The sequence below is a fragment of the Podarcis gaigeae genome (genome assembly GCF_964106915.1).
Source record: "Podarcis gaigeae genome assembly, chromosome: 5".
Lineage (NCBI taxonomy): Eukaryota > Metazoa > Chordata > Lepidosauria > Squamata > Lacertidae > Podarcis > Podarcis gaigeae.
Window position 1 is genome coordinate 61865118 of NC_139681.1, and position 22537 is coordinate 61887654.

The window sequence follows — 22537 nt, forward strand, 5'->3', positions numbered from 1 at the left end:
AAATACGGGTGTATGGCAGCCCATGTTGTCAGTGCCGTTTTGGCCTATCTTCCATAAAAATAAACAGCATTTTTTGCGTTTTTGCTGACAAAAAATCTCTGGGCAAAACTAAAAAAAGTTCAGCATCTTTGCCCCCACCCCAAAAGGACTTCCACTGAAAAGCAACAAGTCCATTAACTTGCCAGCCCCATGTGAAAGTTGAACACGAGAAAGAGACTGAATCCACAATCAATCAATCAATCAATCAATCAATCCATTCTCTCCGCCAAAGTCTTGCGCCCTGCCAAGCCTCTCTATACTCCAATCGTGGATCAAGCGTCTTCATTGAGCTCCTATACAGCGTGCTAACATCCATCGATAACCCAGTAGCGGGACTAACTAAAACAGTTTATAGAAGAGATAGGAATTATCCGCGTCATGATTCTCAAGGCTGCAGCACCGCTTTGATGGATTGCAAGGAGGAAGGCACTTTGGCGAAGGAATTGGTGCGCGTCCTCCTCTGTACAGACGATGCGCACGCACTGGAGTGTATGCTCAGTTCACGTGTCCTGGAAAGCCCTGGCGGACCACGAAGGGTGGAGACAGAGCAGAGCTCTGCTAGAACGACACGTGTGCGTGTGTGACCAGTGGCGTAGCGTGGGGGGTGCAGGGGGGCCGGCCGCACCGGGCGCAACATCTGGGGGTTAGGGTTAGGGGCGCAAATCCACGGGTTAGGGGGCGCAAATCCACGGGTTAGGGGGTGCAAATTACTTGCCTTGCCCCGGGTGCTGACAACCCACGCTATGCCACTGTGTGTGACAAAAGAGTGCGTAACGTTTCATCGAGGGAGACACGCTTTATGGGCAACACCTATTGCGACAGGTGTGGGAGAGCGAGGGAATGGGCATTTCATCTCCTGAGAGAGGGGTTAAGGGCAGAGCTACCAGTTCTCCGCCTTCCTGCGCTAAACGAGTCCGCAAAAAACAAATAGCACTCCTCGTTCAAATTCATTGCGGAAGTGATGCCTTCACTTTCGTTTCTGCTGAATACATCGGCCGAGAAAGACAGTTCGGGTAGTCTGGCAGCGCTCGGCTGTTTTCATGGAAGGTGGCGCTGGTCCCTCGGCGCCTCACGCCTCTGCTTCGACCAGTGCCAGGGAGAAAGAGGGAAGTAAGTGCCCGGTTCATTTCCATACAGGGGAAGGAGTTGCTGCTTCAGTCTCAGACAGTGTTGGCGGGGTCCCCGCCCCGTCCCATAGGCCGTTGTTTTGTAACCTGATTGGAAGCCCCTTATAAGGGGCTCCCTGGCCCTTGTGCGCCCACCATCCGCGTCCTAAGCGAGGCTGGAACGCCCGCCGGGGAAGCCTGGGAGGCCCGGGAAATTCGAGTTTGAGCGGGAAACTGGGGGCAGCAGCGAAGGAAGTAAAGCAGCCCTTCTCAAAATGCCATCCTCCAGAGGATGTGTTTCATTAACAGCCACGTCACAGTTATTTGCTTAATATTATCAGACCCGAAAAGTGAAGATTCTCCTTACAGGTGGTGAGCGAGCAATAGTAGAAAGGGCTGCTAATGTGTTTCCTCCAAAACATGGGGGCATTGGCTTCTTTTGAAAATAACGATCAGATTTGCATCCTTGTCACACAGTAAAATCCCCCCCCCCATACACATATGTACAGTACAGTGGTACCTTGGGTTACAGACGCTTCAGGTTACAGATGCTTCAGGTTACAGACTCCGCTAACCCAGAAATAGTGCTTCAGGTTAAGAACTTTACTTCAGGATAAGAACAGAAATCGTGCTCTGGCAGCAGGAGGCCCCATTAGCTAAAGTGCTTCAGGTTAAGAACAGTTTCAGGTTAAGAACAGACCTCCAGAACAAATTAAGTTCTTAACCCGAGGTACCACTGGACAAGTTTTTCCTGCCTGCCAAAGTTTGGACGAGATGTGTAAGAATAATAATTATTATTTATACCACACCCATCTGGCTGGGTTTCCCCAGCCACTCTGGGTAGCTTCCAGCAAACTATTAAAATACAACAATTCATCAAATATTAAAAGCTTCCCTAAACAGGGCTGCCTTCAGATGTCTTCTAAAAGTCAGATAGTTGTTTATTTCTTTGACATCTGGTGGCAGGGCATTCCACAGGTTGGGCACCACTACCCTCTCCTTGGCGCTTCAAGCTGTGGCAATCTTAAGAGCAGTAAAATACGAAGCATACTCCTTTTAAGCATTTGTCATATTTACAACCTCCTGGGGGGTGGGACTCAAAGTAACAGCTCAGATGGGTGTAGCCAGGATTTATGTTTTTTGGGGGGGGGCAGAACCGAACTATCTGCGACACCGTCAGTTCATTTATTTATTTACTTGATTTAAGGGGGGTGGCTGTCCCCCCCTTGGCTACAGTCATGCCCAGATGGTCTTGCTTCTCCCATTGCCACAGCCTTGGATTCAAGCAGAAACGAAGCATGGCTCTCCCTCTCAGGCTTCTGCCTGCAGCCTGCTTCTAAATCCTGCTATCACATACCATGCTGACTTTTGTCCTTCTTACCACCCACTTGCAAAATGACATCATGCACAGAAGCGGTGAATCGCAACCTGCGCATGCACAGACATGCCGCTGCAGGTTGTGTTCCTTTCATCCCGTTCACAACCAGAGGTACCACTGTACTAACAACCCATGCAGTACTTTGGGGCTAGTGTGGCCCCTGCCTGGCTACTTCAACAAAAGAATCCTCCATTAGATTGCTGGATCCAGGAATTGGAAGGACCCAGGCAGGAGAAGAATTTCACTGTATTTATTTCCCCCGATTTGAATTGCATTTAATTTTCCCTGGTGATGATTTCAGGTTTTTTTTAACATTAATCATTTCCCACATAATCTTCAAGTCTTTATATGTCTTTTCCCAGGCCTTTTTAATAATTTTATATTGCCACCACATATAGTAGCTCTTATGCATTTTACCCTCCCTTCCTGCTTCTTCTCTATCACAGTCAAAGTCTCCCAAATCTCAAGTTGCGGACGTAAACCCTCCCGGAGGCACATCCGCAGCTCGAAGCATTCTTATCTAGAACACGTAGCGTTTCTGCGCATGCACAAGCGGGGGAACTGGGAAGTAACCGTCCCGGTACTTCCAGGTTGCCACGGGACGCAACTTGAAAAGACATAACCTGAAGCAGACGCAACATGAGTTATGACTGTAATATCATTTTTGTCTTGAACTACTCTTACTTTCCTTTGTATCTCCCTCATACCTTGTCTCTCTACCATTTTCACGTTGGTGATTTGTTTGTTTGCCTCTTTTAATTGTCTCACAGCCTCTGAAAGTACATTATTACTTTTACAGATTTGAGAAGCTACCTTATTAACATCTTTTATCTGATCAAACAGTTCTCTTTTCATGACTAAAAGAAAATCATACAATTCATCTCTTAGGTTCTTTTGCATTACGGCCTGGTTAGTTTGTTTTAACATATGGATTTTTTCCTCTGCCATTTCTAGTTTGGAGTAAGGGGGGGCTAACTCCCTGTTTCCCAGCTTCCTCTAGGGTTTACTTTCAAAACAAAAAGTCCTTTCCCACCACTAATAGTGTTATTTTTAGCTTTGTCAATACTTTGCCAAGGACATTTCATTAGGTTCAAAAGAGGAAACCAGTGCTTCCAACTTTATCCTGTTAGAAACTTCAGAATCTAGACCAGAATGGAAAAATCCAGGCAGCAATATTTTTTAAACACAAGTTTTATTGACTTTGGTTTAATTTGTCAGACAAATAAAGCAAAGGGGTGCATTCAGGAAAAATGAGAGAATGCCCACGAACACCAGGGGCAGACAACTTTTATACCTTTTGGCAAAAGCACAGTTCAGCCCTTGACCCAGCCCTCAAACATTCCCCTTTTTCCTATTCATTGAAGCTCAACCAATTAAAGAATTGATGGTGGCCCTTTGGTTCCAGGCTGCATTATCCACTAGGTGGCGCTGCGAGTTTAAAATCTTTCTGACCTAAATGCTTTTTCCCGAAAATGCTCCGGCCCCCCATTTAGCAGGAAGGGGTCTTGTGGTTTTAACAAGTTCTGGTGTAAGTCTTCTTTTAGAATTTTGTGGTGGGCTACATCTTCCTGTTGCTCGCTCTTTCCTCGGTCTGTTTACTGGAATTGGGTCAGCAGCTAGAGCAGGTGTGAAGTGCTCAGACCACATTTGCTGCATTTGCAAAGAATGCTTTTGCAAACAGAAGAGAGATAGCTTTTAGCCTTTTCAGCTTGCTCCTTTTAAAATGGCTTTCAGCTTATAAAATGGCTCCAGCCTGGCTCTCCAAAGTGGACCTCTGGTCTCCACTCCTTCATTCCCCCCTTTCCATCAAGAAAATGCTGACCAGTTACGGTTCCGCATTTTCGATCGATGGACCTATAGGTCATAGAGAGCCAGATGGGAAAAGTTGGCATGGGAGGCCAGGGGACTCTTTCCCGCTTTGGCCAATGCCAGCAAAAATACATGAACATCCAAAGAAATAGGGCAGTACATACCACTCCTACCCACCAACCTCAATATTTCCATAGTTCCTCCCACCAATATTCGGGGGCCATTTTACTGCTGAAGGGCCCACTGATATTCGTATTCTATAAACGCTTGGGCCTCTGGAGTCATTTTCCACCTTATTTCGGAAGCTCCTACCACTTGGATCAACTTCCCAACTATTCCCGGTGGGTGGAGACCCCTGTGGTCTCCTGGGAGAGTACTATATCCAAAAGGGGCTTCTTCTTCCACGTAAATGATGTGGCACCCACAAGAATATATCCACCCCTGCAATGGCCTGACACACACAGGGTGACTATATCAAGGGGTTCTGGTCCCAATACCAAAAGTCCTAGTGGTGCCTCTAAATTTGCTGGAGAGCAAGTTTCTACGTTGGGGACGCTGCCTGCTGGCGCCCCTCCCATCCAATTCTTCTGGAACTAGGTACCCTGTCTGTCTACTGGGTGGCAACTCTTATGCAGCCACAAGAATACCCTGCCACATTCAAGGGTATTAGGTATGGAGTTACCAGGCCCAGTAGTTCAGGCAGTATTCTGGGATTTTGGGAGACTCGAGCCACCACGATAGTCACAGGTGGGACTGCAGAATTTACAGGCACCTGTTCAGCAATTTTAATGTGCACCTGATTCAGACACCCTCCCATGCAACACCCGGAGTAAGATTTGGGCCTGGTTTATCAAATGGGGTTGATATATCGCTTTACCATGCAACCAGCGGGCTATTCTCCCACAACCACAAGAGCAGTCTAGAACTCGATAGATTTCGACCGATCCTGCAGCTCTCCGGAGGAGCCACATCCAAGTGCGCTGGGCAATGCAGTGAATAAAGAGCCACAGTGGGAGAGTGGGATGCTGTACTGCGGCCGCCCTATTGAACCCTCGTTCCCAAGAGCCAACGAGTATGCCGTCTCTTACCACCGGCAAGACGAACCAGTCATAGCAGAGATCAGCAGACCAATAGGGTTGGTATGGCTCGGTAGGGTCAGGGCAATAAGACATAGAGCAAGTCAATAAAGAAAATAAGAGAGAAAAGAGAAAGTCTTTGTGACTGTCCTTGTGATGAGTAGTCGCAGGATCTCGTTGCCCGTGGCCCAACGCTTTTCCTGGTAGCGTCAGACACAAGGTGATGATCAGCTTCAGAGGGTCAGCAGGATTTCAGACGCGTGTGATGTACCCAGGGGATCACCTCGGCTACTTTCACTGCAGTAGGGGATGAGGGGGTCGCCAGACGCTGTCACCCAGAGGAACTGGTGAACCGGCTCAGCGAGACTGCCGCGGGACTGCACGATGTACGCTCGAGGGAATACCTGGAAAGGAAGCAAACACACACACGACAAACAAAGGGATTGTACTTGTCCTTGAGTGATGTGATTTTTTCATCTGCCCCAAACTGGCGGGGATGTCTTGGACGAAAGGGGGTGGCCTGCCATACAAAAGTTAGTCTCAGTCTCTTGGTTGGCGCACAGGACACAGTTTTGGGATGTAGCAGCAGTTAGTTATAGCAGCAGTTAATTGAGATAGGTTGGTGATGTAGAGTATTCTCCCAAGGTGTGCTTTAGCAGCTGGGCTTCCCAAATGGGTGGATTCGTGGCAATTCTTTACAATCACGCTGGCCAGATGCTGGGGCACCAAAAACACGGCTGTCTGGTCCTTCCTGGAGCGTTGCTCCTTCTTGACATGCCCACTGATGTTCATCAAGGGTGTAACGCTGTTCCACATCATCTGGAGTGAGTTCTGGGATTATTCTTTTGGCATAGCAGGCATTTCCTGGAAATCTGGGCTGCCAGTTGATAAAGGTTGGCTATATAGACATACTTTTCCAGCTGCTTGGTTGTGGCATCTGGCCCCATGTGGGTGGACTCATGGTATCTCTGAATTATCTGCTGGGAAAGGGACTCTGGGATCTGTATCCTATCATCGGGGTAAGGTACCATCCTTCTTTGGACAATGTCAACTCCTGGGCATCTGCAGTGTCCCTTTCCTGCTTCGTATGGGCTGGTTTGTTAGCAGTGCTTAAGATCCCTTCTGGGACCACTGCTCCAATAACTGAGGCTGGGGCCGGTTTCCGGGCTGCTTCCTTGGCCACTTCTCCTGGTCCAGTCTTGTGTCCATAACCTCAATGCAATCGTGCGTCTGCTCCTCACCTTCTCCTACCGGCAACAGGGTAGCTGGGTTGAGGGCGGTGGTGCCCACTGGTGGAGGTTTCAGAGCTGCCTCACAAGCTGCATTATCTGCTTTCCGGTTGCCTCTAGTGACCATGTCCCGACCTCTGCCATGGCCTTTGCAGTGCATCACATCAATCTCTTTGGGGGCCCATACAGCTTCTAGTAACGTCTCAACTTCTGGACCGTATTTCAGAGCTTTCCCGTGGGCTCCAATCAAGCCCCGCTCTTTCCATAGGGCGCCATGCGCATGCAGGGTTAAGAAGGCATATTTAGAATCAGTATAGATGTTAGCCTTGCATCCAGCTGCCAATTGCATGGCAATGCCTTTCGCTGTTGGACTTCACCTCAAAGGACAAATAACTCTTGGAGACTTTGGCCTCCTCAGAACTCTTGGAATGGCTTCCCTGGCCTGCACCCCCCACTTTTGGGTGCTCTATTGCCTGAGGAACAGCCTGCAACTGCCTTTTCAGCCTTTCTCCAACACACAGTCCATCATACAGATGCTTTGAACCGTAGAAACAACTTCCCAAAGCAGCCTCAGCCCCCTCTGGGCTTGGTACTCAGCCCCCTCTGGACTTGGTACTCTTTCTGGGCATCCTCTAGGCCCCTCTGGGCTTTCTGGGCGTTCCACAGACCCTTCTGGGCTTCCAGATCCCTCTGGTCTGGCTTCTACTGCGGCCTGACATGCCGTCTTCAGTCCCTGCCACGCAACCCAGGGCTTCTCTAGAGCATCAGCCACGTCTGCTTCACAAGCCTCCACTGCGCCTGTAAACTTCTTAATGGGCTGGGCAAAGCCTGTTTCAGCCTGTGTACTTTCCCATAGCTGCTTTTCTGCCAGTCAGTAATACATGCATTTTGACCAGGCTTCCCAATTGGCTCCATGTAGCCTTTTACAGGGGTAATTCTTATGGCCTTGCTGTTGCTGAGCAGGCATCTTCCTCCCCCTTGGCTGCGGGTCTCTGAATGGCTACGGCGGACCCCTCGGGTCCTTGGGCTGTGAGCCATTGCCGTGCCTAACACTGCTGCCTTTTCTTTCCTCCACTGCTTTTTCTCCCTCTTCTCAGCCTCTCCTCTTTGTTCAAACACCTTCTGGGCGATGGCCATGATCTGAGATCTGGACATGCCCTGGAACCCAGGCTGTTTTTGGATTTTGGTTCTAATGTCCTTTGCACATTGTCCTATGATAGGTACTTAGAGCATTGCGATTGTCCACATTATTTGGGTCCCACTGTGGGTTGGTTAAGGGATATCGTTGAGGCCACTCTGCCTCCTGAACCTGCTGTTCTTTTAGGTGTTCTAGAGCCTGTGTATTAATTCTCCTCCTTTCCTCTGAAGTAAAGAGAGTGTTCAGCTATTGCTGACAGTCTGTCCAGGTAGGCTCATGCGCTGCAAATATAGAGGACAGCAAGTCCACAATTGCCTGGGGCTTCTCAGCAAATGCAGGGGTGTGGGTCTTCCAATTCATCAAATCGGTGGTGGTGAAGGGGACATATTGAAGGGTGAATGTCCTAGGCTGCGGTGGCGGGGCAGGTGGAGAAGGGACATTTTGAGCACCGTCTTGCCCTGCCGGAGGTGCAGGGGGTGGAGGTGGTGGATTGTCAAAAACCACGCGAAGGGGGGGTCAGGACTGCTGTCCCTGCCTCTACATTGGACGTGGGCTGATTGGATCTGCACTGTTTTAGGTACTTTCCAAAGGCTTTTTCTCGACCCCTGTGATAAGCGTCTGCAGCATCTCGATACATAGTGGCCGAACTTCTGTATTTGCTCATCTCTTTCCTCAATTCTTTAAGACTGGGGGTATAATTCATCCAGGACCTGGTCACTGGGCTCTGCCTTGTGTACTTCTGGGCTGGCTGGCAGCCCCCCCCTTTCCTGCTTCGGCTCCTGGGGCCGCATATCGGGGCAGCGGTGGAGCTTTGAGGATATGGGGCTGTCCCTGTCCTCCCAAGGGGGGCCACCACGGCACTTGAATCATATGGGGGTGGGGCCAGGACTTTTGCCTCGGATCCCTGGTAAATGGGCTTCTTGAGGCGTTTTCCTGCCTGTGCTCCTTAATTTTGCATTGATCAGTCTTATATTTCTTCAGCCAGGGGGTTGGGGGGGTTCTCTATTATCACGTGAACCTCTAGAACTTCATCCATGTTCACAAACTCATCCAAGTTAAATGGAGAAAGCTCTTCTTCCTCTTTTGGTTCTGTGCAGTTTTTTTTTGTTTGTTTTTTAACTTCTAATATTTCTTCCAACAGACACCTGCCACATGGCTGCTCACACCCTGTGTCAGCTTCAGGTGTCCGGCTTGTTTCTTCATCTCTTCCTTCATCTTTTTCTGTGGCAACTAACTTGTCAACTGTGGTGGCCACAAAGATGCAGGTCCTCTCTTGAGGCTCCTCTGCCTGAGCCTCAAACTAGGGGTCTATTGCAGTGTTCTCTGAGACACACCTAAACACTGAGCCATCCAGCTGGTGCCTGGTTAAGGACACCAATTAAATTGCCCTCCCTGTCTCAACTGTAACTGCTATAGGTCTGAAACCATTTCGTATTTCCTAGCCATAGACCACCTCTCACTGGTCATCAGAGAAGCTAGGGGGCTGCTGGTGGTTTCCCTGATGTGTTCCAAACTGCCGCTGGTCACAGAGGTACCCAGCTCTTCCCTAACTAAGTTCTGGGATTTAGGTTGGCCTCCCTGGTCAAGCTGTAGTTACTATAGGGATCAAAACTATTGGAGGTCTGCAAGGCTCATGTGCTTCCCAGTTCAGTAATGGGCTTTGGAGAAACTAGGAGGCTTGCCTTACTACCAAAGCCACAGCTCAGCAGAGAATTCTCCAGCTCTGCCTGGCTGAACTCTTGCCTTCATTGAGGTCCAGAGATCTGAAACCTTTGTATACACTCTAGTTCTGTATACTAACTTGGATAACCTAAGGGATCTCTGGAGCGATCCCCTCCATCGCTCCCAAAGCTGAATCTGAGTCTGAAACTCTTCCCTAAATAGATACTCAGCCTCAAAGATACCCCTTGTTGCCCTGTCTCAGTTAGGGCCCCTATGTTACTTCCCAGTTCACACAGAGTGCGCAAGCATTCTGGCGTCATTACAACGCCATAGTCTCTGCTGAATCCTTTCTTGAAATTGTTCAGCATACACTGTAGGGGAGTTACCGGACCTTTTGAGCCACCCATCCCATATTTAATATGGCCCTTGTGCAGCGTCCCCAAACACCAAACACACAGACACGCAGTTCCCAACTTTCCTCGCCCAGTCGAGCTCGCGCTGCTGGGAAACGAAGTACTTATTGGTTCTACCCCAGGGGAATACCCTGGGGTTGCACACACACACGCACCAAGTGCCTCTTTCACTGGACGCTGTACCACACACTAGCCTCCCGGTCCCCCCCTTTTTCCTTTCTGCCTTCCTTTAAATCCTTAAGCGTGGGTGGGTATTAGGGGCCAATCCTTCCCTTACTGCCACCAAGCACGCTTGGACATGTGATCAAGATGTCCCTTCTCCTTAGAAAAGGAGGTTTCCTATGTCCTCAGGGCCCTTTGCCATGTACTCACCCCAGCTGGCTGGTTCCTCCTGCCCTGTCAACCTCGGTCCTTCAATCCGTTGTCTCCTCTCACAGGATCCAGCAGAAGGGTCAAATTGGCTTCGCCCTCCTCCGAAGAAAAACCTCGGTGGCGCCAGGAAAGCGGCCTATTGGCTCTTCCCCTGCGTCCTGCCTAGAAAAGGACAAGGGAGCTGCCTTCTGGTCTTTTTGAGGACTTAAGGTCCTTGATCCGAGTCACGGCACCAGAAATGTTAGAAACTTCAGAATCTAGACCAGAATGGAAAAATCCAGGCAGCAATATTTTTTAAACACAAGTTTTATTGACTTTGGTTTAATTTGTCAGACAAATAAAGCAAAGGGGTGCATTCAGGAAAAATGAGAGAATGCCCACGAACACCAGGGGCAGACAACTTTTATACCTTTTGGCAAAAGCACAGTTCAGCCCTTGACCCAGCCCTCAAACATTCCCCTTTTTCCTATTCATTGAAGCTCAACCAATTAAAGAATTGATGGTGGCCCTTTGGTTCCAGGCTGCATTATCCACTAGGTGGCGCTGCGAGTTTAAAATCTTTCTGACCTAAATGCTTTTTCCCGAAAATGCTCCGGCCCCCCATTTAGCAGGAAGGGGTCTTGTGGTTTTAACAAGTTCTGGTGTAAGTCTTCTTTTAGAATTTTGTGGTGGGCTACATCTTCCTGTTGCTCGCTCTTTCCTCGGTCTGTTTACTGGAATTGGGTCAGCAGCTAGAGCAGGTGTGAAGTGCTCAGACCACATTTGCTGCATTTGCAAAGAATGCTTTTGCAAACAGAAGAGAGATAGCTTTTAGCCTTTTCAGCTTGCTCCTTTTAAAATGGCTTTCAGCTTATAAAATGGCTCCAGCCTGGCTCTCCAAAGTGGACCTCTGGTCTCCACTCCTTCAATCCCTTCCCTCTCCCACCTTACTCACAAATATAATTTATAAGAGTTATATATTCAAATCTTTACATCCATTCACATCCAAATCATTTCTATATATTCAATATAATAAGCCTGTACAATTAAATTTTGATTCTAATTTAGGTAGAGGTAAAGGGACCCCTGACCATTAGGTCCAGCCGTGGCCGACTCTGGGGTTGCGGTGCTCATCTGGCTTTACTGGCCAAGGGAGCCAGCATACAGCTTCCAGGTCATATGGCCAGCATGACTAAGCCGCTTCTGGCGAACCAGAGCAGCGCACGGAAACACCGTTTACCTTCCCGCCGGAGTGGTACCTATTTGCACTTTGACGTGTTTTCGAACTGCTAGGTTGGCAGGAGCAGGGACCAAGCAACGGGAGCTCACCCCCTTGCAGGGATTCGAACCGCTGACCTGATTCTAATTTAGTCCAGTATTAATAATGGATGTTCTAGTCCTCTTCTTTTGATCTTGATTTTAGCCAGCAAGTGCCTTTTAATAAATTAAATCACAGTTATAATTCCATTAGGTTAGACGTCTTCAGCACTTTTATAGAACATAAGTTTCTCTCTCAAAGTTATATGATTTCCCAAGTGCTAATCTTAAAAAAAAAAATTCAGTTTTCTTCCTTCAAGAAACATTGTAATCCTTCTCAGATTTATCCTGCATTCTACATCAAGTTCAGTCTCACCATAAGATCCAGTCAAGTTCAGATTAAGTTCAAGTCAATATCTTGTTTGAAAAGTCTTGAGATTGGTATGAACAAAAGCAATGCATATTCCTTTTAGTCTAATCACTTATTAGTTAACTTATCTCCCAAAGTAAATTTCATCCACACTTCGCTTGTATGTACCGTATTTTTCCCTCTATAACACGCAGATTTTTTCTCCTAAAAAGGAAGGGGAAATGTCTGTGCGTGTTATAGAGCGAATGTGTAGTCCCTGGAGCCGAAAAATCAGGCAAAAATCAAATCGCGGCGCTTCACGGAGAAGGGAAACCTGAAAAGAGGAAGCGGCTGCTTTCCTGCATTCTGTCTCAGGGTCTTACTGCCCACCCTCCTCTGTTTCGTTGCTGTGTTTGCTGAAACGGAACAAAGAGCAGGGAAAGCCCCTCACCTCCAGGCAAGCAGAGGGGAAAGCAGCGTGTGGTCTCTGTGCTCAGGTGCTGCTGGGGGAGAGGGAGAGAGAGGGGGGAAGGGAGAGGGGGGGAGAGAGATGGGGAGGGAGGGGGGAAGGGAGAGAGAGGGGGGGAGAGAGATGGGGAGTTGAGGGAGGCAGGGAGAGAGAGAGAGAGAGAGAGAGAGAGAGAGAGAGAGAGAGATGGCTGGCTGGCTGGCTTGGGTGGGGGAAAACTTTTGCCTTTCTTTCCTCCAACCCGTTAAATCCCTCTCCTGCATTCTTAGCCAGCTGCTTCTCTGCACACCCCTCTAATGTCCCTTTTTTGTTTTTCCTTCGCTCCCCACTTAAAATGTGGTTACAAAGCATAGATCCACATGGGTCCTCAGGATCTTTGCATTGGGTCACCCCAAATTCACCATCAGATCACATAGCATGTCCATGGCTACAGCCTGCCCCCCCCAAAATCACGCACCCACTGTTGCCTGGGGCTGCAATGGTGCAAAAACGTGGTTAAAAAGCATGGATCCACATGGATCCTCAGGATCTTTGCATTGGGTCACCCCAAATTCACCATCAGATCACATAGCGTGTCTATGGCTACAGCCTGCCCCCCCCCCAAAATCACGCACCCACTGTTGCCTGGGGCTGCAATGGTGCAAAAACGTGGTTACAAAGCATGGATCCACAGGAATTCTCAGGATTTTGGCATTGGGTCACCCCAAATTCACCATCAGATCACATGTCTGTGGCCACAGCATGAAGCCCAAAAATGATACATCCACTGTTTCATTCAGAATGTTTTTTCCCTTGTTTTCCTCCTCTAAAAACGATGTGCGTGTTATGGTCAGGTGCGTGTTATAGAGCGAAAAATACGGCATTTGGTGCTCACAGTACCCAGAATGGGAGTGGACTTTCTTTTATCACTCCCATTTTCTTGCCAGATTCGCCAAATTTTATGCTAAGAAAGCTGCTGCACAGGTGATGAGAGAAAGCAATAAAGGCTTCACAATTATGATGAATATGCAGACATAGCTTTACAGATATTCAACATACATTAGATGCCATGCTAAAATGTTTTTCTATAGCCAGGCCTTCAGCTGATTATGTAATCTATGGCTTTTAAAATGTGTTTATGCAAGGATAGTTATTGGTGTATGTCTGTTCTTTTGTTATGTATTTTGTGTTCTCATTTTATATTTTTATATTGTAAACTGCCCTGTGATCTTTGGATGAAGGGCAGTATGCAATTTTAATTAATAATAATAATACATTTTTAGTTACCCAGAATGCTGGAAATAACTCTACTTCAGAAGCGAACAGCAGTGACTTATCAACTTCCACAGATGAACGTGATCCTGATTACTCCTTAGGAAATGGCCGTGAGTACAGTACCAACATGGATATGTAGGGGAGTTTAAGGCATATAGTTCAGGGATGAGAGGTTGGTCATGCAAAGAGCCAGCAAACAAACCATAAAGTCTTTCATTATTTATATTTCCATTTCATCTGAACCAGGAAACTATAGTGAAAAGCTTTGAAACAAGCAGAATATTAAGGCATTGCTTAATATCCTGGCTTGCTCCAAAGCTCTTAAGTGCTGTTTTCTGGTTTGGGTGATGAGAGAAGTTCCATTTAATTGAAATTTGGATAATGTTTCACCAAATTATGATTTAAAATGTGGTAGGGTTTCCAGAACAGTTCAAAGACTTCATGGAGTTTGTCTAGCACTGGGCACTGTCTTTAATGCAGAGTGAAGAAGGAACTAGAAATAAGTGTGTGTAATTAATTGGAAACATTTTCTTAAGGAACAACAAATGCAGTAAAGAGAAAGAGAAAAAGAAGGCATCGAATGCAGTATACTGAAAGATGGAATGGTAGAAGAATTCGAAAAGGTAAAAAGTTAAATGCTGCAGAATGTCACAAACTTTTCATATTGTTGTAAAATTACTAAATAAGCTTGCAGTTTTCTGCTGGCGAAGCCCATCCTTTTCCTCACTGTTTTCTTCATTTAGCCTGCCACTCATGCCTTAGTGTTAATAGTTAAGTAATTCATTCCATCACTCTGTTCTAGAACTTCACTGGAGTGGACTGGCAGATTGTAAACTGCTTAGAGGTTTCATTACAACCAAGCAGTATATAAATTCTGTTGACTAGATGAATATAATTAATCTAGAATTATATCTTTTCACTTCTCTCTCAGATTAAAATTTACTCTTACTACAAGTGTTCTGAATTACTTTCAGATGATATGAAATATTCTGTGCTGCATGTTGGTGGTCTGGAGTTTGGTATCAGATTTATTTTCTAGAAGCCCAAAATATAGGAATTTTAACTATTTTACTTCGATTTCTTGATCTCATCTAGTAAAACGAAGGCAGATTAAAATTCAAGAGGAGGATTTGCAGGGCCCCACCCTTCCTGTGCACTGTGGACAAGTTAAAGGTGTTTTGTATAAGGAGAAATTGGCAGCAGGTAAACTGTTGGTTTTGAAGAGTATATCTGTGTGTATTAAATCTGTACAAGGCATATAATACTAATGGCAGATTTAAAAATTGGGATGGGAAGGAAGCCATCATGTAGTTAGTATATGACTACTATTTGCTTTTGGGGAAGAACACTTTCTTCTACATATCTTCTCTAAACAGAAATAAGTCCCATTTCATTTATTTGTTCATTTAAAAGCATAAATTCAGTGCATTCAAACACACAAAACAGGGTCTGGTCTTATGGGTCAGGGAAAGCTTGGGCAAAAAGCTATATCTTTACATGACATCGGTGTTCACTCAAAATCTGGCCACAGTATTCTTCACCAGCTTCAGCTTCTTGCCAATCCCAAGGGAACTCCCACATAGAGTGCATTATACTAGTTCAATTGGAAGGTTCCTAGGTAAGTGTATATAGAAGCCCCCAAATTTTCCCCAGAAGACAGTTTATTTTATATTATACATATCCCATTCTGCTTATGGAGCTAGGGTAGCTTACAGCAATTACTTCAGTATCATAATGATATTTTCAGTCATTTGATTCCCTCTTAAAAGCACAAGTGATTTCGTCAGCTTTAAGTATTTCAGCATGTAATTTATGAATTTGACTAATTTTTTTTATAGTTTTCACTTCCCATATACTGTGAAGTGAAAAGAAATACCAGTACTTCTCTATTGTCAGAACCAAAAGTGTCCAGAAATGTGATTGTAGAGTTTTCAGATGGATTGCCTCTTCAACCTGCAATTTTACAATGGCTAGCCATGAGACGGTTGCAGTAGCTGCTGCTTCTGCTTCTCCTTTGGCGATCATTCGTAGCTGAGTAATACAGCAAATAGAAGGCACCTTTGCTCAGCAACGTAGCCAAATAATGTAGACTGAAAAATTACCGTACTCAAGGTATCTTAGATTTAATCAAAGCCAGATTGCCATGCTGTACCATTAAAAAATGAGGCTATGCCTGATTCATCTTAAAAATAAGCAATCAAACAATTTTATATACCCAGCATGTACCATATTTTTCGCCGTATAGGATGCACCGTCCCATAAGGCGCACCTAGTGTTTTTGGGGGGAAATAAAGGGAAAAAAATTATTCCCCCCCTCCAGGCGCGGGGCTGGGGCGGGGGAAGCCCGAGCTTCCCCCGACCCCAGCCCCCAGAACAGGCAACTTTCTGCAAGCCGCGGGAGCCCAGTGCCGGGCTCCCGCGCCTTGCGGAGAGCTGCGCAAAGTCTGGGCGCGCTGAGCTCGGCGTGCCCAGCCTTCGGCATGCAGGCAGCTCTCCGCAACCCGCGGGAGCTCAGCGCAGGGCTCCCGTGCCTTGCGGAGAGCTGCGTGAAGTCTTCGGCATGCAGGCAACTCTCTACAAGCTGTGGGAGCCCAGTACGGGCTCCCACGGCTTGCAGAGATCTGCGCGAAGCCTGGAGAGCGAGAGGGGTTTCCCAATAATGAAGGGGAAATGCGTGTGCGTCCTATGGGGCGAATGCAGGCTTTCGCTGCATTCGCCCCATAGGACGCACACACATTTTCTCTTCATTATTGGAGGGGGGAAAATGCGTCCTATGGGGCGAAAAATACGGTAAGCAAATAGTGGAAGATTTCAGCAGAGGAGCTGCTGAAGTATCAAGACTGACTTGTGTTCCCTGATCAGTCGTCTCCAGGGAAGAAAGGGGGCGAGCCAGGGGCTGCCCTGACCTTAAGTGGCCCTACGAAGGCCCGCCCCTGCCGCCAGCCGATTGGCTGGCGCCACAGGGTATGCTAATTGGGGGAATCCCTGTCTCCCGCGAGGCTGACGCCAGCCTCGCGAGAGCGAGTGTGGGCGGGGTCGTGATCCCACAACCCCCCCCTCCTCCTGAAGATCGGAAGGGGCATTGTAGTGCTTGTATCAGAATTTCTGTTCATATGGTTTTTTTCTAAAGTAAAAAGGTAAAGGGACCCCTGACCATTAGGTCCAGTCACGGATGACTCTGGGGTTGCGGCGCTCATCTCGCTTTATTGGCCGAGGGATCTGGTGTACAGCTTCTGGGTCATGTGGCCAGCACGGCTAAGCTGCTTCTGGCAAACCAGAGCAGTGCACGGAAACGCTGTTTTCTAAAGTATATATTGCATAAATTGTTGACAGATTTCTTACATGATTCAGTGAACTTTCCTGATTGGGATAGGTGTGTAACATTCATGTGACATCTCTGTTTGTCATAGGAATTTCGCAGAAGTCCATCAAGGGTTCTGATGGAAAGTGGTTCACGCCACCAGAATTTGAGGCTGAAGGAGGACGTGAAAGCTGGAAATCCTGGAAAAGAAGTATCCGCCATAAAGGGCTTCCTTTAGAAAAATTAATAGTGGTATGCAGTTCACTTGTAATGCCTGTAATTTTATTGCCTTATTTTCTACATGTGATCTGAAAGAAGTATCAGATGATACTTTCAGACAGTCACGCCTTTCCTTCTTATAATCACAAATACAATATCCTGTCCTTATGTAATAATATAGTATTGTTGTACCTTCCTTGTACCTGCTACAACAATGGGAGGTGTTGGTGGTGAGATAGACACAAAATTAGACTAAAAGAATTGGAAACAAAGGAATTCCTTTTGCTTGCATTTTCTGCTACTTTTTATTCTTATACAGTGGTACCTCGGGTTACAGGTGCTTCAGGTTACAGACTCCGCTAACCCTGAAATAGTACCTTGGGTTAAGAACTTTGCTTCAGGATGAGAACAGAAATCGTGCGGTGGTGGCGCAGTGGTAGCAGGAAGCCCCTTTAGTTAAAGTGGTACATCAGGTTAAGAATGGACCTCCAGAACGAATTAAGTTCTTAACCCGAGGTACCACTGTATGTTGCTCAGGTGTGTGCCAGTTAAAGGCAAGAGGTGTATTTCCTGGAGCAAAGATGTATTAACATTTTCAAGCACCTATGACAATAACGCATATAAATATATATGGGAGTGATGTGAGCGGTATCTGTGCTAAGAAATAGAGCCAACTTCTTATATACTGATGTCAAAAAATAGATGTTTCAAAAATAGTTCCCATTTCTTTGTGTGGATTTCCTCATTTCAAATACTATTTTGGGATCCCGCTAATGCATCAGAGTAACTAATTATGTCATGCTTATTCCAGAGTGGATATCTTCCTAATCCAAAACGAATATACGGCAGGAGGAAAAAGGTAACAGTGTATCAACAGTTTTACCATATTGGTGTGTGACAGCCATAGATATTGTCAATTTATTCGTATATTATATTTTCCACAAATACACCTGTGCTCAAAGCAGCTGACATTTTAAAATATATATAAAAAGGAACTGCACTATCAGCATGAAAAAAACCCCCTCAGACTATGGGTGCTGCCTGTGAGCCCTAGAAAGATGAAATGGTTGAGCCCACCACCACCTCCCTGTCAATGCTAGTAGGCCTGTTGTGAATGGAACTGGAAAAAAGTGTTGTCTCTGGAAGATCTAGGGACTTCTACACATAATTAAGAGACGTGCTGCAATAACTGTGGCCTAACTGTGGGGCAGGCATGATGGCCAGGCAATAGTAGCCGTCACCAATTGGAAGCAAGGAAGTATGTTCCACACTGAAACTTTTGCAGGTACAAACAGTATCGGAAGTAGGGTTGTGTAAAGGTAAAAGGTAAAGGTACCCCTGCCTGTACGGGTCAGTCGTGTCCGACTCTAGGGTTACGCGCTCATCTCGTTTAAGAGGCCGGGAGCCAGCGCTGTCCGAAGACACTTCCGGGTCACGTGGCCAGCGTGATGAAGCTGTTCTGGCAAGCCAGCACCAGCGCAGCACACGGAAACGCCATTTACCTTCCCACTATAAAGCGGTACCTATTTATCTACTTGCACTTGGGGGTGCTTTCGAGCTGGGAGCAGGAGCTGGGACCGAAAGACGGGAGCTCACCCCGCTGCGGGGATTCGAACCACCGACCATACGATCGGCAAGTCTTAGGCACTGAGGTTTTACCCACAGTGCCACCCGCCTCCAGGGTTGTGTAGAGCTGCCCTAATAACATCATGAGCACAAGCACTCCTGAAGGCACAGTTAAAAGGATGTCTGGTGAGGGCTTCCCGTTTGGCTTGCCATGATGGCGACTGCCCATTACTTCGGAGCCATTTTGCACGGAATATTTTGAGGATGAGATGGGAGTAATCATCCTCCCAATCGCCCCAGGCCTGGGGGGGGGGAGGAGCTTCACCCGCAGATCAGCCAACACCTGCTCCCAATCCAGGAGGAATGAGGGGGCAGGGAGCGCTAGGTGGAAAACACCATGCGTCTCTTTGGCAACTTTCCAAAGTCACCGCCATGAGCAACAAACTCCTGTTTTTTAAGATGAAAATTCGGACTTAATTAATGGGCATGCTTTGAGTGAGGGGAGATAAACTACTCTGCTAATTGATTCAGCCACTGAGGTGCCAAAAGATTTGAGTGGAAGAAGGATTATCATCAGTACGGGACTGGTATGTCGGAATGGAAGAGGTGAGCCTCCTTTGTTTCTTTTTGATATACTTTGTATTTGCTATTTTACTTGGCAAATCTCCCTGGAAGGACTGACTACTGGATTGTTTATCTACGCAAGCGGGACTGGAGAGTATTGTATTCATTGAAATAATTTTGGTCTAATTATTAACAGTTTGGAAAAGATTTATGAATTTGCAATTGTGGAAATCAAGGTTTCTAGCTAAAGTACAGACTTAATTGCTTTGGAATGAGATAAAATGGAGAAGTTTGGACATATGCCTGGTACAACTGGCAGCCAAATTTCCTCCATTTTGGGATGTGTCGCAGTGGATAATCACAGGCGTGAGGAAGTGAAAGTGAAATGCCACGATCAGATTCAGAGTACAAAGAATATAAAGAGAGAGAAAAGGAATATAAACACCCACACAGAAATATACTGTATTGATTTAACTCGCTTGCCAGAAGAACTTGGAGGCTGTTAAAAACAAATGAAGGATTAACATCGGATTGACTTATGGGAACTACCTGGAAGTACTATGAAAAGCAGCACAAATGTGAGATGATCAGCACTCCCCGACCTCAGAGCATGGGAAGCCAACCAAAGATTTATAATTTGGCATAGTATTTGGACTGTTTGATTGTTGTATGATTTGGAATGTTTTTAATGTGGTTTTATTGGATTGTTAAAATGGAAAATTTAATAAATATCATTATAAAAGGATGTCTGGTGAGGCCACCAGAGAATGGGTCAGATGAAGAGCAGGATCCAGGGACCATGACTGATAACCAAAGAATGATTTATGGGCCAGAAAACAGTAAGGCAAGCTGAGATTCTTGACAGCAGATGAGATGGCCTTTTACTGTATTTGCCCCAAACAAGAGCTTGATAAACTAGGAAAGAGTATAAACAAAATGGGGATAGGCAAAAGCTAAACTGAGAAAAGGTAGTTGGCACAGGCAGTGCCAAACACATCTGGCTGAGATTTTTCTTACTAATAGCTTCTGTGATTGGATGATCCTCTGGGTCCCATCCAACTCTAGAACTCTAGGATTCTATTATAAAAAATGCAAGACTTGTCTTTCTAGACAGCAGGTGCTGTGTTTTGCTGAATGACACGCAGTTTGTCTATGCCTGTTGAATCATCTGTGCCTATTTTTATTTGGCAGGTAAAGAATCCATCAATATCATTTTGCGAATCAGCCCAGTTCCAGTCATCAGGTCAGTGAAAACTTTCTGTGAGGTATGTATTACAAAGCAGCGAGAGTGTTGGGTTATATGTGGGAAGCCCAGGATCAAATTCATGCCTTTGGGTCCAAGGCTGGCTTTATAATGTGGTTGCACCAAAGGTTGCCTGGAATGCCCAATTTTGTATTGTGGTATTGTGATGTATGCCCTTTGCTGGGTGAATCTTTGATGTGCCTCTCACAGAGATAGGCAAAGTCATTCCCTGTTCCCATTAGAATGCTACCATAATTCAGGACATGGATTTCCTGGATGCCCACATATGCGAACGTCATTGAAGCTTTGATTCTTTGGGGAATGACATGGCTACTGTGAAGAATAGAGACAGTCAGTTACTGAGCTTCATCATCTCCCAACCCTAGCTGTGATCTGTCATGATGGCCCAGAAGAGGCCACGCCAGGGCCATCAGAAGAGGCCACACCAGGGCCATCAGAAGAGGCCATGCCCGGGCCATCAGAAGAAACTATTCCAGTGGCACCTCAGTCACCAGGCAGGACCCCACACAAGCACCTTCGAGTGGAGCTGAAGCGTCTCTCACCATCTGTACTCACCAGGGCATGGTGCAACCCTCTGGATTCACCACAGGCGAGCCCACTGGATTCACCACAGGCGAGCCCACCGGATTCACCACAGGCGAGCCCACCGGATTCACCACAGGCGAACCCACCGGATTCACCACAGGCGAACCCACCACCTGTGCTGAGGACACATCGGAGATGCCATTGGCGCCGGAGCATGAAGCCCCATACCATGAGTGAGTCTGATAGCCCCAGGCCCTACACCACGGGGCTACAGTTGCTGCATCCTTTCTGCCTTGATTTTTGGTGGCCATGGGGATTTGGGGGAGGTGGCCGGCAAAGGGAGCTGTCTTGGGTGGGATGGCAGATTTTCTCACTGGCACAGGAGGTGGAATGGGAGTGGCTATAGGGCTAGACAGCTAGGATTCCCTCCACCCACTGGAATGTCAGATGGGCATTGACTCTGCTAGGTCCTCACATCAAGACGTAAACATGTCATTATTGTCTCAATCCTCCCCATGGTCTGGTCTTTGTTTCTTTTTCCCACAGCATCCAGCCTAGGATGTGCCATCCTGCGTTCTGTGCATGAAATGAAACGACTATTCCAAAACACCTTGGGAAATCGCAAAGCCTTGCAGGTGAAGCTCCAAGATATCAATGGCCACCTAATTGGCTTGCGGCATCAACATGCAGACCTAAAGAAAGCCCTGGACCGATGCAGTCGGCTTGATGCAGCCCTGGATGTTTTGACATTGCAGAAGCAAATGAACAGCATCATTGAGCACCAGATGCAACTGGAAACATTAGTGCTGAAGATCCTGACAACACTGGGTGTGGAAAGGTCCTAGCCGTAAGGGATGGTTCCCACCCACCCCTCCCCTGTAGAAAAGGAACGGAAAATTGTGAAATATTAAGTCTCACTTGTCATTTTGTTGCCAATTCACTACTTGGAGCTCCTTTCAATCTTCATAAGATGTGATTTTGTTTCCTTCCTCCTCATCTCTAGTTCTATCTTAGCTATTATCAAACTGTATTCCCATGAACTGAAGAGATGTTCCATGCAGTGTTTTACCATTCACTGATTTATTGGTCCAGATTAGTAAAACAATTCTAAAAGAGGTTGGATTTCCTATTTCACTGGTAAAATATGGCAAAAGCTATGCATTTTACATATTTTGCTAATTAAGAAGCAATGATTCATTTGTTTAAATTGCAACCCATCGTCTCCCAAAGGGGATTCCCCAGGTAACTAACGAAAGTTAAAAACAACAATATTAAAATAAAATGTCCATGATATTCATGCACTAGAAAGCAATAAAATATTTGCTAGTTTTGCCTTACCCTCCAAATGCAGCCCAAATGGTTCTTACTGTTTCAAGTTGACTTTGGGAAAGCTTCCAGGAGAACAATTTTATCATTTAGGAGCAGCCACAACACCTTTAATGTTTTAACTCAGCATATGACATGAATTGCTGCAAGGTGCTCTGCCATTAGTAGCTGTGAGAGACAAGCTATAAGGGACAAGCAGACTCACTCAAGAGCAGTCCACAAACACCTACAATATCACATAA

The 22537-nt window shown here is 46.5% G+C and overlaps 1 protein-coding gene across 2 annotated transcripts; it reads left to right on the forward strand.

Moving 5' to 3' along the window:
* Window positions 1-22315, forward strand: LOC310845976 (uncharacterized protein). Of its 2 annotated transcripts, XM_083741912.1 has the most exons (10): window positions 1-631; window positions 807-1149; window positions 13539-13640; window positions 14067-14153; window positions 14626-14733; window positions 16941-17083; window positions 17862-17909; window positions 20372-20423; window positions 20810-21202; window positions 21516-22315. In XM_083741912.1, the coding sequence occupies exons 2-10, from the start codon at window positions 1080-1082 to the stop codon at window positions 21812-21814; spliced, it is 1302 nt and encodes a 433-aa protein (XP_083598038.1). In that variant the 5' UTR covers window positions 1-631; window positions 807-1079; the 3' UTR covers window positions 21815-22315. The 2 variants fall into 2 exon arrangements, with proteins under 2 accessions (XP_083598038.1, XP_083598039.1); XM_083741913.1 differs by lacking the exon at window positions 1-631 and having other exon boundaries at window positions 797-1149.
* The last annotated feature ends 222 nt before the right edge of the window (window positions 22316-22537 follow it).

Coding starts and splice junctions, on each gene's coding strand:
- LOC310845976 (XM_083741912.1), top strand. CDS start 1,080: ATGGAAGGTGGCGCTGGTCCCTCGGCGCCTCACGCCTCTGCTTCGACC. Junction 17,084..17,861: donor CTTTAGAAAAATTAATAGTG/GTATGCAGTTCA, acceptor TGCTTATTCCAG/AGTGGATATCTTCCTAATCC. Junction 21,203..21,515: donor CATGAAGCCCCATACCATGA/GTGAGTCTGATA, acceptor TTTTTCCCACAG/CATCCAGCCTAGGATGTGCC.